The sequence below is a fragment of the Patiria miniata genome, unplaced genomic scaffold, assembly GCF_015706575.1.
Source record: "Patiria miniata isolate m_02_andy unplaced genomic scaffold, ASM1570657v1 HiC_scaffold_6, whole genome shotgun sequence".
In the NCBI taxonomy this organism is placed as follows: domain Eukaryota; kingdom Metazoa; phylum Echinodermata; class Asteroidea; order Valvatida; family Asterinidae; genus Patiria; species Patiria miniata.
Genome location: NW_024037073.1, coordinates 5,449,939 through 5,462,984, shown reverse-complemented (window position 1 = coordinate 5,462,984; position 13,046 = coordinate 5,449,939). Strand labels below are relative to the sequence as shown.

The window sequence follows — 13,046 nt, the reverse complement described above, 5'->3', positions numbered from 1 at the left end:
GTCACGTTATCGTCAGATGTTGGCTGTCCAGATCATGGAAGGAAAGATGGGGAACAAGGAAGAGGGGGCGTCAGAAAAAGTGGTTTGACCAGAATTCCGGCATGATTGATGAACTTTGTACAGGCCAAGCGTTTTGTTCAAAACAGGAAAGCTTGGAGGCAGGAGATGGGAACGCTACAGGATTCCCAAGTTATTGTGATAAACGATAGCCTTCGGACAGCACCGAGTATATATCGTTTTAAACACGATTTGTTGGTGTATGTAAAGCGCGCGAGAAATTAACATCTCTAGCTCTCCGGAGCTCCGATGATGGAAAAAAAAAGTGAAACGGAATCCGTGCGCCAACTGAGGGCGCCACACGCCGCGACCGTAATCCGCAAAAGACTTTTACACACATCGGTTTCATTCCCGATTTGGCTTTAAGCTCCAGTTTCACGATTTAATGCCCCCCGAAGTGAAAGACAAAAGCTCAGTGTCGAATCATGTAAATATTAAATATTATGAGGCCAAGTTGTAGAGTATTTTCTTTGGCTTAAGTACTTAAAGATTTTATAATATAATATATTCTAGCGGAAGACGACTCCGGAACGAAAACGAGGTTTTGATAATTGAGCCGACCCGGATCGATCCCACCCACAAAATGTAAACAACGTAATTCTCACTGCGTGCGTGCGTGCACTCATTCACGTACACCCGTGGTGCACTACCTGTAATGTACATGAGTCACTGTGTTTACGTGCAGAGTAGTACGCACGGCTGCGGTACGCGGTGTATGTACACAATCACAAACGCTCCGAACACCTTTTGCCTGCTGCTCGCACATAGCAAAGGCCTGTACGCACTGAGTAAGTGAATTAAAGCCGCTTTTATTTTATTATCACCAGGGGCATTAGGGTTTCCTCCATGAATGGACTGACCACTTGACACTAACTAAATTGACGTTCTTTCAACACAATGTTGACGACAATACGGTGTGTTCTGCATCTGGCCGTACAGAGCTTGCGATAGTACTGTACGGCCAGATGCAGTCGGGCTACGTGTGTTCTTTCCTCCATCATTATTGTCCATGGAAAGATTCCCATATCCGACCATCACTTGTCACCCGGTGTACAAACCCTATGTATGACTGAGACTGGTCTGAAAATTTCTTAAAGTTTTCTCAGTAAAAACTTCAATATTTTCCCTGCTAAATTTGACTCTTTTTTTTTTTTTTTTAGGACATATCTATCACTTTCTTACGAAAGCCCATTAGCGCCACTGCAAGTATATATGTTACAGATTATGTAATTCGTTATTACGGATTATTAATTCGTTATTACGGATTATTAATTCGTTATTACGGATTATTAATTCGTTATTACGGATTACTAATTCGTTATTACGGATTATTAATTCGTTATTACGGATTATTTAATTCGTTATTACGGATTATTAATTCGTTATTACGGATTATTAATTCGTTATTACGGATTATTAATTCGTTATTACGGATTATTTAATTCGTTATTACGGATTATTAATTCGTTATTACGGATTATTAATTCGTTATTACGGATTAATAATTCATTATTATACGAATTAAGTCTGATGTTCTCACACGTGGAGAGCACGTGACCAGGGGCCTATGTATATCGCCGCTAGCAGCGCTATATCTTTGCATACAACGTTTGCACTCCTGTGCCATACTTGCCGAGTAATGACTCAGAACGTATGAGTAATTCGTAATAACGAATTATAATCCGTTATAAAGAATGAATAATCCGTTATAACGAATTAAATAATCCGTAATAACGAATTAATTAATCTGTTATAACGAATTGAATAATCAGTTATAACGAATTAGTAATCCGTATAAATAACGAATTAATAATCCGTAATAACGAATTAATAATCCGTAATAACGAATTAAATAATCCGTTATAACGAATTAGTAATCCGTAATAACGAATTAAATAATCCGTAATAACGAATTAATAATCTGTAATAACGAATTAATAATCCGTAATAACGAATTAATAATCCATAATAACGAATTAAATAATCTGTTATAACGAATAAGTAATCCGTAATAACGAATTAAATAATCCGTAATAACGAATTAATAATCCGTAATAATGAATTATTAATCCGTAATAACGAATTAATAATCTGTAATAACGAATTAAATAATCCGTTATAACGAATTAGTAATCCATAATAACGAATTAAATAATCCGTAATAACGAATTAATAATTCGTTATAATGAATTAGTAATCCGTAATAACGAATTAATAATCCGTAATAACGAATTAAATAATCCGCAACTTATATACTTGCAGTGGCGCTAATGGGCTTTCGTACTTTCTGATGGCTGATAGGTCACTGAAGAGAACAATTAGTGATGGCCAGATATGGGAATCGTGGGGTTTGGGTAGTTGAGGACACCTTTTTATGTTATTCTTTAAAAACTTCCCACTTCCCAAAAAGTCTGCAACCTCAGGAAACAAAAACATGCTGTGTAGGCCTAATTAGAAGCAGAAATATATATTTTTTTGCCTAGCTAAGGTCTTGATTTTCCTCAGATATCAAAACCTTGCCTTTGGCAACACTTTAATTGCATTAATTAAATTGAGTTCAGGTACTGCCCGTTAAGGTACACATTTTTCAGAAGATTGCCACAATTTGGGACGTTTGAGTTGTGATTGTTTCCATTTTTTACAGATCGGAGTCATGTCACAGAAAGTCCACCTCACCCCATGCCAGTGAGCCTAACTGTATTTCAAGCAGTGAATACATATATTTTGCTCTTATATTGGACAAGCTGATTTACCCGATCATAGATCGGGTAGGGCGTATTTGTGTTGGGGTTGAAAATGTGGGGAGTTAAATGTAAATGGAGATTTAGTTGAGAAGACATGCAGTTATAGAAAAGCAATTTCTGTGGCCCTATCTGAGGCAATTTCTGACCACGATAATAAAACCACTGTATTGTTTGAACAACTTAAAGATCATCTTTTAAACATCATTTTCAAGTTTGGAGTCATTGAATCAGCTATTCTGAGCAAAAGATTATTATAGTAGGCTACAATTTTTATTTGGGGAAGAAAAAGTGGGGGGGGGGGGGACAAAATGATATTCCCCGCTTTAAGATGTTGGGGTGGGGGCTGGTCCCCTGTCCCCCACCGACTGGGTATAGATAATCACATTTAGGTTTTTGGTTGCATTCTCCCCTAGCGCTTTGTATCCTTTGGAAAAGGCGCTTTATAAATACGGTTATTATCATTATTATTATTAATAAAGCCTTCACGTTTTGAGCCATACTGTCAAGATACATTTAACTTTGTTAGAACTTAGACTAGTGCAGCAAAAAAGGCATCTAGTGACTGTGTAAGGCCAAAAAAAAAAATATTCGGTCTCTGGTCAGACCAAAGTTCCGGAATTGACGCGGCCACGCGGCTTTTTTTTTTTTTTTCCCTTTTTTTTTTTTTTTCTTCAGCTTGGATTGTACAGACAAGGTGGGTACTATTTTGCTTTTTTTGGTGTCCTCATGTACATTGGTGGCCTCCATAATCTGCCTTGGTGCTTTCGATCATTTGCCTTGGTGCAATTTCCCATTCCTTGGTGCTCTTTGGTAAAAAAAAATTGAGGAGGTGCGGAAATAGAGGGCGCTGTTGGAGCTACCGCGGAACATTTTGGAAAAAAAAAGATCGACGCGCATGCTTAAAATCGACGCGCGCGCTGACCAGAGACCGACTTATTTTGTTTTTTGGCCTAACATGATAAAATCAGGCCCCACAAAATATTTTTTACTTTTTTAAGTAACAGGTGGCGACCCTAGCACACCAGCACTCGAAGCAACTTCTTGATAAGAAATTTGTGTTTGGAATGACAGCTATCGAGAATAATAAGGCCAAAAAAAATATATTCTACTTCTGATTACATGGCATTTGAAAAAAGGGTTGGCAGGTAGGGAATTTATTTTATTTTTATTTTTGCAATTTTTTGTTGTGTACGATCATATGGAAGTGTGAGTGTGTAGTCAAGGGTAAAAGGTAGTAATTGATGGCTTTTGGTTTTTTTCCTCATTTTTTCCCCACAAAAAATTAGGGTACCGGTAGGGGCTGTCAAAATAAAGTAGGTAGGGTAACTGGAAGCAGAACTATTTTTTTTTTGGCCCAACCAACACATAACCATACCTTGAAACTTACAGTTTCTGAATTTTTAAGGTAACCGTATGTGTGGAGGAAGTTATATTATTTAACGATCTTCTTTTTCGTATGTTGTAACGATCTTTCAAGTACTAGTATTTTGTGAGAAATCTGTTGTAAATCTCAAAAGGTGTATTTCAATTTCCAGCTAAACCTACTAACTTTATTTAAATCAATTAAGTTATTGTAGTCAGCCTCCTTTTTTTTATTTTTTTTATTCATACATTTTGCACATCTATTGTCAGTACATTGACATCTATTGTCTTTTTATTTGTTTGCAACAAAACTGACGTTTTGTACGCAATTTTGTATCTGCTGAATAGTCGAGGAAATTGAAAAACCCATCTGCCATCTTGGAAAATCTCCCATCTTGGGGGGAAGAAGGGGGGGGGAGGCCCCGCCTCCTTCATTTTTAAAAAAAGGCCGGAGAAACTTATACTTTGTACTCTGCCTAATGCAGGTGTTTCTGAATTTGGAGCTCATCTACAAAGACTACTCAAGAAAAGTTAGGAAAAACAAACACACAAAAACCGAAGTGAACCATGTTCATTCAAAATGGTCACACTTAAGCCCTCTCCCCCCCCCCCCCCAAAATATACTTAAGCTGTGGCTGGTCGTACATGTAGTTTGGCTGAAATGTGCGGTGAAGACATAAAGTCCAAGTCAAGGAAGTTTCATGATGTAGTTCTTGAAAAGTTTTTCAAACTGATTTATTTTTTATTTCTGATGTCATGATAATATTATGGATGTCACTTACTGAGAAGACTTCTTTTTGCCCCGATTATCTAAATCGGGTAATCTTGACACAGTACCCCAGCTAAAAGTGTTTACATGTAGATGCAATTACTTGAAAAGTTTAATTTGTAGGTAAATACATGTACTTTGCACTTTGTACACAAGTTGGCCTTGCTGATAACTGTTCCATTTTTTTGTATATTTTATCTTGCAGCTAATTTTGAAACCAGAGTAGAAAATGCTGAAGCTACAGTGAACATGTAGCAGTGCCCACACTGCACTGTACCAACGTAACACTGTTCACAGAGAAACTCGATAATCTTAAAGAAAACAATATAACTGCTAACTTGAAACTTCAAGTGACAATTAGGGTACAAGTCAGAGACTTGGGCCGGACCATGCTTTGCAGGATCCTTGTGTTTTTACCGTGGCATTGATATCACTCAGGCAGCAATTCATTTTGGACTGTGCATCAGATTTGGGGAGATTCACAACAGCTGTCAAAATGTCTTCAAACAATAAGGAGAAACCCGAGAGCGACAAAAAGAAGAAATCCAAGTCACGGCTGAACATCAAGATCTTCGGCGGCGGCAACAGCAAGAAGAGGGACAACGAGAAGAAGATTAGCGAGGAGTTTAAAAGCCAGGACGGCTCCTACAAAAAGACTCAACCAAATGATGCAGGGGAGCAGAAGCCCACTAAAGAGGTCAAGGAAGTGGAGGATGTTGCCAAAGAGCAGAAGCCGACCAAAGAGGTCAAGGAAGTGGAGGATGTTGCCAAAAAGCAGAAGCCGACCAAAGAGGTCAAGGAAGTGGAGGATGTTGCCAAAGATGAGACTGACTCGGAATCAGACACCAGCGAAGAGGCTGTAGCGGTCCCTCCGCCTACCTTCAGACCGGGAAGAAGGAGACGGTCCCTGTCGGCCTGTGCCGATATCCAGGACACCCGCATTAAGATTAAAAGCAAAGAGGAGGATGTTCAGGAAGAGGAAGAAAACGATGATCAACTGAGTCCATTGCCCTGCTCCCCCACCAGGTCCTGTATACGAGGCCGCTCTGCCACGATTGGCTACTCGGGAGAAGACGTCGTGTCTGAATCGCGGCCACGCAGCGTGAGCTTCTCACCAGAGACAGTGGACCCTCCCCCGCGCAACATGAAGTATCGAGCCTGGATTGAGGCCAGGTCCAAGCCGCCACCAATCAACGTGAAACATGAGAAGCACAAACAAAAGATGGTAAGCATAAAAATTTCCTGTTTGTGGGGAGAGGGGTGGGGATTAGAGATATCGCCACAATGGATACTTCTGTTTATTTCTGTTTGCACCAGAACCACAATTTTTTCTCAACACCCCCACCTCCCCCACCCTAAAAATATAAGAATTTGGGAAATTGGAACCATTTGGATGAGATTAAAAAATGTTCGCCAGTTGATGCTCTGTGTGGGTATGTAAAATTATATTTTTGGTTGATTAAATTTAATTTTAAGGCGAGTGATATTTTGTTTTCATTCTGTTCATCCTACTCACCTTTGTTATTAAGTGATTGCTTTGGGCTTGGAGCCTGCTCCTCACAAACATGTATGTTTGTGTGTATGCAACCAAAGCAAACTGAATGTATGGCTATTCGTTGGTCAATGTGGCCTGTTCCTCTTCATCAAGTAACAGAAGATTTTGATATTGGAGAGTGAATGTTTTTTCTCAGTAGTTAACTCCTCGAACACATCAATTTCAATGCAAACCAACATATTAGGCCAAGTAAAAAAAAAGGGGCCGTATCATGAGTCCGACGCCTCATAGGTCCGACGCCTCATAAGTCCGAAATTTTGGACTTATGAGGCGTCAGACTTATGAGGCATAAAATTTATTTATTCCGCCTCATAGGTCCGACGCCTCATAAATCCGACGTCGGAAAAATGAGGCGTTTAATTTGTTGGACCTACGAGGCATCGGAGCTATGAGGCGTCGGAGCTATGAGGCGTCAGACTTATGAGGCGTCGGACCTATGAGGCGTCGGACTTATGAGCGGACCCCCCCAAAAATACCAGTTGATCGTCCCCGCCCCCATCCTTTTATTGAAGCCGCATCCTTTTTCAAAATGGGCAGTTACCGGTATTAGTACCAAAGTTTTCCTGCGTATTCTGGTTCACGTGCAGAGCTTAAGTGTATGTTAATTTGCATTAATGCGCTGACCAGCGCGTGAACCAGAACAAAGACGGATCACACATTGGTAATCTATTGAAGTTCCTTTGAAGACATTTACCCCCTCTGAATTTGGAAATTCATAATCCTTTTGTCAAGATTTTACCCAGTATGTTAAAAAGGTACAAAAAGTATAATATTGAACTTTTTGATTCCCCATACATGAAAACCAGTTTATTTATTCGACATTATCAGCGATCTTTGGGACCATTACCTGAGTGGTGAGCTAGCTTTGTTAGTTTTGTTGAAGTGAAAATGCAATTGAAAAGATACAATAGAACATGTGTGGATTATTGGCAGAATACTTTTAAATTAACAGCTGGCAGTAATTTTGAACTGAAAAATTGTCTGGCCGTTTTTAATGTAAAAGCTACCGGCAACCATCTTGGAAAAAAACATAATAAAATAAAAAAGACCCTCCTCCTCTCTTCGAAAAAAACGCCCAGACAATCAACTGGTATTTTTTTTTTTTTACTTTGGACTCGCATGTAATTCTAAGCACACTTTTTCGTGACTTGAACCCTTCCTGGACCCTCTTTCACCCCTGATGAACCAAACCAGGGTGGCCATGTAACCCCAGATATTTAGTCATGTGTGAAAAGGCTAATAAATTATGTCATTATCCTATATGCAAATATCACTTAATTAATACAAAATATTAAAAGGGTATGTCAAATTTATGAGCTACAGACTCCTGTAAATATGTGAAAAGGCTAATAAATATGTCGTTATCCCACATGCAAATATCACTAAGTACAAAATACTGAATGGTATATGTCATATTTATGAGCTCATTATAGACTCAGTCTGTAAATCAGGTTTGTTTTGTACAGGTATGGGGTACGTGCAGCAAACAAAAGTTGGACAGTTGGGGCGATGATGCTATCCGATAAGAAACAACAAAAAGTCAACCCTTTAATATAATGATTAACCAGAGTTCACGATAAGGGCTCTAGGTCAGCAACTTAAGTCAATATCACCTCAGAAACCTGTTGCTTTGTTAAGCCGTGTGGTTGATATTCACATGACCTGATGACCTTATAATATTATTATTTGTCCCGAGTTGCCAATACTGCTTGGAAATGAAATCCCCTCCACTTTTCAGATTTGTGAGTAAAAGGTGACTTCTCAATGGTTTTAATGGAAAAGTACCAGCATCTTACACCTGCTTTTATTACGTCCTCATCCCCCACATGTAACCAGACAATTGAGGCACCCAACCCCGCATAAAAATACTTTAAATTAATGTTGAATATAGGAAGTAAATGAGCAGGGGTTGACTAACAAACAACATCAGTCAACTACTCATCTTGACACAATGCACACTGTACAATATTGTCTGGATATGATACATTAGGTAGTGCTCAGCTATAGCTTTCCTGGCTCTGTGATAAATGTTGAGACTGTGCACTTGAAATCCAGCCACCCATAGCTTGCTGGCTGTGTCAGGTGCCAACATGTATTGTGACCCGCCAGAAAGGTAAATAGCCAGCAAAAGCACTCATGCATATACCGGCTGGCAAGTACTTTAATGCATTCCGGATGTCTCTCAAGTGGAGCCTTTCGACTTCCCAAACATGTTATTAATCACATAGTTTGTGAATATACATGTAGGTCTAACTTTTGTCACATTTCACTGTTGCTACCGTATGGTCATCCTTTTACCTGCATTTCATGCATTTCAAATGACAGGGGTCATCGTATATAATTATGAAAGCAACATCTATAGACAGAATTTTTGCTATAAATTGACAGGATACTAATTACAACAAATGTATCAAATGTGCAAGAAATTACCCAAATGTAATCTCATTCATATTCCCATTTAGGATTGCTAACAGCCAATAAATAAACACAGTTTTCTTGGTCTTTCAGACATTTACATGTATGCAATGTACTTAGCGTGGACAGAAATTCATGCATTGACCATTTCTCCTTGGCTATAAAATGTTGCTTCAGAGTTATTGGATAAAACCGAAAGCAGCATATCATCTGTGTTTGTAAAGCGTGTTCTAACCAGTGTTGTAGTCGAGACCAGGAGGTCTGAGACCGAGACCAAGACCTTAAGTTTACACCTCCATGTGTTTTTAATGGCTATGAAAGTACCAGCATCTCACAACTGCTTGTATTATTTCCTCATCCCCCACTTTTAACCAGACAATTTAGGCATGCACTTTTAAAATTGCCAATTTTGCTTCCAACCCGCATAAAAATACTCTAATGTGTATATGTAGGAAGCAAATAAGCAGGGGTGTACTAACATGTAACATCAGTCAACTACTCAACTTTAATGCACATCTGGATATGGAGATGAAAGCACCAGCATCTCACAACTGCTTGTATTATGTCCTCATCCCCCACTTTTAACCAGACAATTTAGGCACTTTTAGAATTGCCAATTTTGCTCAACTGAACAACTGAACAAACGTATACTTTTTATGAAAGTTATGTTGGTGAATTGTGAATTTTTTTTAAAAAACATGTGATTTTAGTCATCTATTGATAAAAGTACACACGGTCCTAAACAGATAGGATTATGTTTTCTGTTTCTTTAACTTCTTTTTTCACAATATTTATTTTAAGCAATGTGGATCTTTTATCATGTTTGTTGTTCTCTTTGTGTAAATTATTGCTTAGAATGTTTTGTCTGCAACTTGTTTGCTGTAAATCATTCTCGTATAAAAGAGGTTTCCTTTTTAAGATAAATTGTCAGTGGACTCCTGTTATTTTCAATATGGATCATAAAAGTGAATTGAATTAATGCATGATTCATATTCTGCCAACAACTAGATCAAGCATTTCAAAGAAGTCAAAATAGTGCAGTACGTAATATCAATTTTGTGATGAAAACCCTCTGGTGCTATTTATGGGTGAATTTGTTTAAAAATTAATTTAACCATTAGGCCTACCATATAAAATTTGTTGTACTGTTCTACCGCAATAATGTACCCTGTGATCATATGATATCTAAATTGTAACCAAACCATCTGGTACTGTTTGTAGTTGGAATTGACGTATCGCAGTAGAATCGCGGCAACGCAGCTTGTGAAATTTTGTCCAATTACACTGTGATATGTAAATGGACGCGGAACGTGCAAAATCTGAGACAAACAAAACTTAGTGTACAAAAACTCCATAGGGTTGTCTAAGGGGCGTGGCTAACTCGCAAACAGCGATAGGTCAATTCATTTCATTACATTGCCTTTCCACATTTCAAAGCACTACATGTATTCCTTATGATACAAAAGTCAAGAATTATAACTTTAAGGATATAAAAAAATATGTATTCATTCTACCTTTTGTTTTTACCCTTCTCTCTATTTAAATTTTTTAGAATCAATTGAAGAAAGTGAACATGTCTGATTACCTGGCATCCCGAAAGCCGGCGTCTGGAGCAGGGATAATGGCCTCAAGTACTTCAGCATTTGGCGGTGGTGGTATGATGATGTAGACACTGTAGGCCCTTTCACACTAATCTCTTTGTCAAACCCTGGGATTTCAGGAACCCCTTTCTCACTAGCAAGAATCCAAGATGGATTCTTCACAGGCCAAGCGCTCTTCTCAGGTAAAATTCAACCCTGGTCTTATCTGGACCAGGGTTGAGAAGCTGTACCCAGCAGTGTTGTAGTCGAGTACTTTTTTTTCCGAGTACCGAGTACTGTGGAATACCGGTAGGTTACCGAGTATGAGTACTTGTACCTCCGAGTACAAGTACAGGTCTCCGAGTACGAGAACGAGAACTTCCGAGTACGAGTATGAGTGCGAGTACTTCCGAGTACTTGTATTTCCGAATACAACCATACAGCAAATGGTTCATTGTGCGCAATTGGCGCAGGCCCAGTCAGACCAATATACAGACCACTCACGGTTAGCTGTTAAATGCGTTTGCCCGGACATGCACAGAGGAAAATCAGGAAACCTTGATTTCTCGGCAAGCTAATCAACCATTTCAAACTGAAAGTATCGGTAAAATAAGGCGGTGGTAAGTCAAGCTACACCGTTTTTTCCCCCAGAGTTCTGCTACTCGAGTATGAGTACTTTGATGACCGTGTACAATTTCGACATGTCGAGTACAAGTCCTTTTGCTGCCTGAGTACGACTACTGTCATTTCAAGTACGAGTAATTTGACATTTGAGTAAGAGTACGAGTACAAGTACCGGTACTCCAAAAAAAAGTACTCGAGTAGTACTCGAGTACGAGTATTTGAGTATGAGTACTACAACACTGCTACCTTGGAAGAAAAATTGTAAAAGTCTGTGAACGGCTTTGCTTGCATGTCTTCGATCAGACCTAGTTCTTCTCAAGGTGTTGAATTCATCATCGGTAGGCGAGATGATAGTGTGGAAAGGCAAGATACTTGAGAAAGAGACCGTCATTATTAGATGCAACTACATGTACATGTGGGTGTGTTTCTTAAGAAATTATCAAACCATTAAGTGACTTTTGTTAGAAGTTAATAATAATGTTGAAAATTAAGAAAGGATTGGACAGTTTTTGGTCAAACCTTAGGATGGGGCTGAAATCCCACCAATACAAATACTGTATGCTGCATGGACATTTCTCCTTCATGATACACTTACAATGTAATACACATTCTCTGTTCCAGTATACAGATAAAGTGAGTCCCAGTTGATATTGCAGAATTAATGCAACAGATGCACCGGAATAAGTTTTGTATTATATTTTTGTCAAATGCAAGCCAGGCATAATTAGAGTATGTTATCCCTTTTGGGAAAGAATATGTATTAAAAAAATACATCATTTGAGTTCAAAGTATATTTTAATATTTTTTTAATGTACATTTATGAAGCGAGAAAAGTATTCCAAAGAATGAGATTTTGAATTTATTTTTAAACCTGTAAGCCCCTCACAAGTGATTTTTTTTTATCTTAAGGTATTAAAAATAGCAGTGATGGTCTACATGTGTATTAAAAATAACCTTCACATTTCCATTTTTAGGGGGTTAAAGAATTTATCACAGAAAGTGAATCATTCTGTCTAAGCACGCTGTGAAGTTTTTTGTGCTTAAAATGCAAATTCTGCGCTCGGATATATATGAGATATCAATAGATATCAACAGAACCCATCAATAGCAATTTGTTTTTTGATGGTACAATTGTCCTGACTTTGCGTCAGGCTTTCATACATAAGGCCCAAAAAAAAAAAGTCTCCGGTTTCTGGTATGCGCGCGCGTCGCCGTAGCCATGCGTGTCGGCAAAATGAAAAAGTTTTTTTTTTCAATGAAAGATGATGTCTCAAAATCGCCAAACTCACTGGTTTGACTGGAATCCTGCTGCTGCACAATTTTAACGTGTTTTTAGATGGGGTTATGATTGAGAATAAGCTTTATGTGGCCTCTCTGGACTCCCATATATTTGCACTAAGTTTAGTCGGGCACCATTTGCAGTCATCAGCCGACATTTGAAGCAAAAAAGTTGGGTTAAAAAAAAAAAAGCCGCGTCGCCGCACCACTTTTTGGACAAGCTCCATACCAGAAACCGGAGACTTTTTTTTTTTGGCCTAAGAGAAAAGTGAGCAATTATTCTTCACTCCAATGTTAAACATAAAGCATGATACACTCACACATGATAAGTAAACATTTCTGGGTCTTGAAATTTTATTGCTTTCTCCTTGCCCAGTTTTCAAGCTCCTTTTTATTTCATGCCATTTTTTTTCAGAGCTGTATTTTAAATTGCTATAAAAATGCAGTGAATTTGGTCGTCGAGTACAAAAAAATTCACGGGATCACTATGTGGCCTACTTTCAAGAACTACTTATGCAAAAGTGAGGGCGGCCTGATATTATGTATGAATAGATTTCATACACAAAATCATGCCTAATTAAATCATGCAAATTGGGAAAACTTTGTAGAACAAGTTGATGCTGATATTAATTGTCTGCATTAGAAGAGCACGCAAGTTTCAG

At 38.4% G+C, this 13,046-nt stretch overlaps 1 protein-coding gene across 2 annotated transcripts; it reads left to right on the top strand.

Moving 5' to 3' along the window:
- The first annotated feature begins 675 nt into the window (after window positions 1-675).
- Window positions 676-10,784, top strand: LOC119743448 (microtubule-associated protein 1B-like). Of its 2 annotated transcripts, XM_038219851.1 has the most exons (4): window positions 676-845; window positions 5,138-5,677; window positions 5,726-6,157; window positions 10,455-10,784. In XM_038219851.1, the coding sequence occupies exons 2-4, from the start codon at window positions 5,429-5,431 to the stop codon at window positions 10,569-10,571; spliced, it is 798 nt and encodes a 265-aa protein (XP_038075779.1). In that variant the 5' UTR covers window positions 676-845; window positions 5,138-5,428; the 3' UTR covers window positions 10,572-10,784. The 2 variants fall into 2 exon arrangements, with proteins under 2 accessions (XP_038075779.1, XP_038075778.1); XM_038219850.1 differs by having other exon boundaries at window positions 677-845; window positions 5,138-6,157.
- The last annotated feature ends 2,262 nt before the right edge of the window (window positions 10,785-13,046 follow it).

Coding starts and splice junctions, on each gene's coding strand:
- LOC119743448 (XM_038219850.1), top strand. CDS start 5,429: ATGTCTTCAAACAATAAGGAGAAACCCGAGAGCGACAAAAAGAAGAAA. Junction 6,158..10,454: donor AGAAGCACAAACAAAAGATG/GTAAGCATAAAA, acceptor TAAATTTTTTAG/AATCAATTGAAGAAAGTGAA.